The sequence below is a fragment of the Gekko japonicus genome, unplaced genomic scaffold, assembly GCF_001447785.1.
Source record: "Gekko japonicus isolate JY-2015 unplaced genomic scaffold, Gekko_japonicus_V1.1 scaffold1466, whole genome shotgun sequence".
Classification (NCBI taxonomy): Eukaryota; Metazoa; Chordata; class Lepidosauria; order Squamata; family Gekkonidae; genus Gekko; species Gekko japonicus.
Genome location: NW_015170929.1, coordinates 317,987 through 323,797, shown reverse-complemented (window position 1 = coordinate 323,797; position 5,811 = coordinate 317,987). Strand labels below are relative to the sequence as shown.

The following is a 5,811-nucleotide window of genomic DNA, read 5'->3' as shown; positions in this document are numbered from 1 at the left end:
AATTGGTCTGAAAAAAGTCCAAGGTCTCTTTACTTATAGTCTCCACTATTGTTAGTTTATCCAGCAAATCTTCATTTATTCACCATCTAAATTGTCTTTTCCCTTCATTTGATATCCACATAATTGGGTTATTGTCCGAATTAGTCTTTGACATAATTTCTACTTTTCTAGTTTTTAACACCATATCCCCAGTCATCTATATCATATCAATCCTAGAAAAAGAATCATGTCTGTTGGAATAGAATGTAAAGTCTTTAGTTGTTGGATTCCATTTTCTCCATATGTCCTCCAAATTTTCTTGTTTGACCAAATTAAAAAATTTTTTTGGTAACTTCCCCATGTTATTGTCAATTTTTTTGGATTTCCGGTCCAGTTTATTATTAACTGTCCCATTAAAGTCTCCTGCTACTACGATCTGCTCATATGCCACCTGGTCCAATTCTTGCAACAAATCTTTTAAAAAATTCTCTTTTGCTCCATTCAGTGCATACACATTCACAATCAACGTCCTCTTTTGATGCCTGATCACTTCCACACCAATATAACGGCCTTCTATGTCTTTAAAGATTTCTTTCGGATCTAATTCTTTTTTAACATATATCACAGTTCCATTGTTCTTTTTCAATGCCGATGAATAAAATTCTTCTCCCAATTGCTTATTGATCAAGTACTTAAAATCTTGTTTTTTTAATATGAGTTTCTTGTAAACAAATTATATTACATTTCTGCTATTCCAACCAATGCTTTACTAATTTTGTTTTGTTGGGTGAATTGAGTCCATTTACATTCCACGATAAAAATTTGTAATCCATAGTGTTGTGTATTACTTATCTCCAAAGTCCTTGGAGTTTTCAAACAAGAATCTAAGCATTTGTTCTGTCATCTTAATTGCATGTCTTTGATTGTTGTAATTGAAACTCACTCCTTGTGGTATTTCCCATCTGTATCTTATACTCAATTGCTTCAGTTTGTCTGTTAATCTCTTATATTTTTTCCTGTCTTGAATAATTGTCCTTGGAAGTTCCTTCATTACTGTCATCTTTTTTCCATCAATTTCCAGTGGTTCATTAAATTGCTTCCTAAATATATCTTCTTTCATTCACTTAGTAACTGCACGATCACATCCCTTGGCAAATTCTTCTTTTGAGCATACACTGAGTTCACTCTGTAAATCAAATCAAAGTTAAAATTTATGTCTTCCTCTTCCTCTTTCAAATATTCTGCCAACGCTTTTATCACTAACGTACGAATGTCCTCATCCAATTTTTCTTCAATTCCTCTTAGCCTCAGATAGGTTTGCATTGCTCTGTACTCCATCATTGTATCCAGTCTTTGATTTTCTTGTCTCACAGTTTCCACTTTATTATTCATTTCTTGTGTTTTTTGCTCCATTTCGGTGGATTTCTGTGAAAGACTTTGAAATTCATTTTTAATTTCTGCAACTTCTTTTTTAAGGTCAGGCACCTCTGAGACTACCAACTCTTTCATTTTAGCCATATTTTTTTCTTGGACTTCTTCCATCTGCTTCCCTAGGCCTTGGATAGCTTCCATCATCCTCTTTTCCATAGCCTCCATTGCTGCTTGCCATTCCTGTTTTTCTTTTTTAGACATCTTGGGGCTTGACCAAGAAGCTGCCCTTGGCCTCTGTCTTAAATCCGTTTTCAAAAACTTGTTTAAACTTTGCCAATTCTAAAATAAAATTCACTAACACTGCCTGATTGACCTTTGTGCGCTCATCCGAATCGCTCTCCTTCTCTTAACGCTTAATTTTCGGCCAAAAATCTATAATTTAAAATTAGTCGTCCACAAAATGTCGGTCGCTTTGTCTCTATGATTTTCTAGCCTAGAGTAGGCTTTTTTGTTCTTCTGCTTCCTGTCCGTTCAGTTAATCGATCCCCCGGTGTCCTCTTCTGTCTTTAGATCTTCGGTCCTCCACACTCATCTCCGTCTCCTCCTGCTCCTCTAGAGCACTTCCGGGACACCTCCCTTCAGCTGCAATTCGATCCCCTTGCCTCCCAAAGTCTCGTGTTTTTTCACATTATTTTCTATCTCAGTCTCAGTCTCTTATCTTTCAGCCACCACAGGAATGGTAAACAAAGTCTCTTTTCTTTCATTTCTCTGTTTTTAACAAGTCTTTTATCCTCAAATTAAATGAATACTTCATAAAGTTCATAATCGCCTATCCGGTTCCATCAAAAATTTTCTCCGATCGTTTCCCGGTAAGCAAAACGTTTTTGTTACCTTGCTTGTTTATCTTTGGCTTTCACACTGCCTCCTTTGTTTCAACTTCTTTCCTTCTTGTTAGGAGGTCGGGAAATGGCGATTTTAAGCTGTCTTTTCAGCTCGGTGTGCTCTTTTAGTGTTGATTGCAACACCCGCTTCGGGAGAGGGGATCAAAGTGTAAAACAAGTCTCCTCCGAGGCTTGATTACACCAATCTCAACTCTCACTTGGGTCTTGATGCTTGCCAGTCATTCCCCCTGCCTGGGGGAAGCTGCGTTGGACGAGATATTCGTCCAAACTGTCACAAAGGACCACCGTCCACCCTGAGCAATTACAGGATGCATCAAATCGCCATTTCCCCCCCGACTGGAAGCCTTAAATTTAGCCAAACAGTTCTAATGCGATAGCATGCTGCCCAAAATTTAGCCACCAATTCAGTAATAGTCCAATTTTCATCAGATAACAATCAGTTACAGCACTCCCAATCTGTCTGGCCAGATGTTTCTTTTACAAAAGTTGTAATATATTTATCTTGGATCTTATTATACCATCTGCATCTAAACATCATACGTCTGATGGTTTCTACCTCCCCAGAATCACAGTGGAAGAGCCTCTGGTCAAACGGGACCCTTCTATATCTGCCCACAGGGATTAGTATTGAAATACTCCTCCTCCTCCAAGAGGTGTGGGAGAACCCGTTGACATGGGGGGGGCCTCCTCCCAGCTCGATCCCCTTGCTGTACCACGAAAGTCACCAATGGTTGTCTCTGGAGGGAAGCAGCAGAAGCACTCCGTCGGTGTCTGCTGAAATAGTGGGTTGCCACTGCCACCCTAGGTTTAAAGGGGTGCCACATGACACTTGCTCAGGAGAAAGGCCAGCGTGTGGCTGATTTCCACGCCTACAAGCTCCGAGAGCGGCTGGCTGGCAGCCTCTCTCTGCCTGATAAGCAGGGCCAGCTCCAGATTTTTTTGTACACTAGGTGAGGCAACCTTCTGGCACACACATCCCCCGGTTCACCCACCAATTTTCTGGTGCCCCCTCAGTGTGCCCCCTGCCCCAGCACGACAGTCCCAAGGAAGAAGAAGAGGGAAGAAGGGAATGGGTGCCACCGGGGGTGGCCTCAACCCAGCTACTTGCTTGCTTTCCTCCCGGGAAGGGCACCCCCCTGAACCCTCCTTCCCACGCCGGGGGCGGTTGTCACAGTTGACCAGCATGTAGTCCTTGCCCAGCATGGCCTTGGTGGGCAGGCTCGCGGCAGCTAGCGAGTGAGAGCCACAGCAGGAAGGCTCTGCTGCCCGAGGCCAGTGCTGGAGTGTGGGGCAGGGCAGCGCCTGGCAGGTGGCCTGCTGGAGGCCGGAGCAGCATGGAGTCCCTGGAGGAGCACGCCTGGAAGCCGGTCTCTGCCGCTGCCACCATGTGGGGTCGCAGCAGCATCACCTCAGCCTACCCTGTTTAGACAAGGGAGGGGAGAGGCAGCAGGCCAGTGGCCATGGGGTGCCCCCTCTTAAGGGGCTGCTCTAGGCTGCTGCTTAAAAATTTTCTATGATGGGCTGGCCCTGCTGATGTCTGCCCCCGGGGAGCAGTGGGGCGTAAGGAAAAGCCCAACCTGGGTCATGTGCTGAAGAGAGGCTCAGCACTGCAGTTGGCGAGGAGTGGCTGGTTCCTCTCAGCCCGACACGAGCGGCTCGTCGAGGCAGTGGTGACGTGTGCCACTGCGGTGGGTGGCACTGGCCTGGGTGGGCACCTGAGGAACTCAGCTGCCTCACTGTGTGGCCAGGAGATGTTGCTCCAACTAGGCAGCACGCCGACATCAGTGTGCCCAAGCATGGTCCCCCCCACCCGGCCGGCATGCAGCCTGGAGCGGGAACGAAGGTGAGAAGCCAGCTGGGCTGGGCTGGGCAGTAAAAAAGGAGACAAGAAACCCCAAAGGCGCTACAAATCCTTGAGCACACTTGGGTGTCTGGGGAGGGCTCAGCACAAGCTTCCCTCCACACAAGTGAGGAGAAGGCCCTGAAACGCCACCTGAACTTGGAGGTGAGGTGAAGGGAAGGGCGGGGGGAGGAATTTACTTGTTACTCCCAGAACACCATCCCGGCTCATTCCAGCTCAAAATGACCCGTTTGCTTGTACTCAAAGCTGCTCCTAGTTGGCATTGTTTGGTGTGTAATTTCAGCAAGACAGACATCTTCACATCTTGGAAAGACAGCTCACAACCTTACCCAACCTCCAAGGGTCTGAGGATTCCAACACTGCCATTTTGCCTTTTCTTTGATCTTTAGGCGTGTGTGTCAGCTGGAGATGTCTGCTTATGCTCTGGATCAGGGATGGCCAAACTTGCTTAATTTAAGAGCTGCATAGAATAAATGTCAGATGTTTGAGAGTCGCAAGTCATGAACAAATATTACACGTTTTTATTGGAAAATATGCAAATTTGCTTTTTATTAACATTAAATGAGACTGCCAAAAATAAAAACAAAAGGGGGTAAAAACAGATATTGATAATGATATTTATTTGTCCAATGATATTTGTCTTAAGAGAGAGGGGGGGTGGAAAGAATGGAAGGGGTGGAATGAAAGAAAAACATAAAGTAAATAGATGGGGAGGGAGAGGAAGGAAGAGAAGGAAAGTAAAGAGAAAAGTGGAAGGAAAGGTGGAAGGAAAGAAACGAAGTAAATACATGGGGAGAGGAGGAAGGGAGGAAGGAAGGGAGAAAGAAACGTGGAAAGAAAGACAGGTTGAAAGAGCAAATAGATGGGGGAGGAAGGGGGAAAGAGAGGTGGAAAGAAATCAACTTTAACTTCAAATGTGTTCTCCAACCTCCCCCCCCACACACACACACCCATGCCAGCTGGCTTGGCGAAGAGACAATCACCTTCTCCAAGCTGACCGACTTGGGTGTGTGTGTGAGAACACATTTAAAGTTAAAGTTGCTTTCTTTCTCTGCTCCCCCCCACACCTCAAGCCAGGGAGGGGAGGGGACCTCCCACCAGGGAGGCCTGCCTCCCCCCCCCCCTTCCCCAGCCGCCCTGATGGGATCCGCACAGTGTGTGTGAAGGAGCCCCGTGTGGCTCCTGAGCGGCACTTTGGCCACCCCTCCTCTGGGTTATGAAGACTGATTTGTGGCGAAGGCACGATGGAGGGCTTGGAGGTGGGAAATGAACTCCGTCATCCTGGCCCTTCCTGGCTGGCTGCTGAGGGAGAAATCCTGCTGCTTTCCCATATTTTGGTGCCAGGCGTCGACCTGCTGATTCGTTGGAAAGGGTTTCATTCTCACCTGAAGCAGGTTTTTTTTTAATTTTATACTCCGCTTCAATGCTAGCAGGAGAGATGTAACATTTCTGTACAGAAGAGCAAATTGTCCTGCTGACTCTCTCTTCCGCTGTCACGATGAGGCCCCGAGAAGCCTAAGGAGAGCTCTCTCGCCACAGGTGGCCATGGCAGCACATGGAGGAAAGGGGGGCTGGACCCATAAGAGCCGCAGGAGCCCCCGCGTGACGCTCAGCTGCGCGCCCTCTGCCTGCCGTCGGGGTGTCGAGCCCATTGCTCATGAGGGCCGTGCGCGTGTCGTGAAAGGTCAGGGCAGGTAT

General features: G+C 46.5%; 1 protein-coding gene across 1 annotated transcript in view; it reads left to right on the top strand.

Moving 5' to 3' along the window:
* The first annotated feature begins 3,586 nt into the window (after positions 1-3,586).
* SSH3 (slingshot protein phosphatase 3) overlaps positions 3,587-5,811 on the top strand; it is a 50,995-nt gene continuing 48,770 nt past the window's right edge. Inside the window, exons 1-2 of the mRNA XM_015418823.1 lie at positions 3,587-3,644; positions 5,776-5,807. Coding sequence (XP_015274309.1) covers positions 3,587-3,644; positions 5,776-5,807 — 90 coding nt within the window. The remainder of the gene's footprint in view (positions 3,645-5,775; positions 5,808-5,811) is intronic.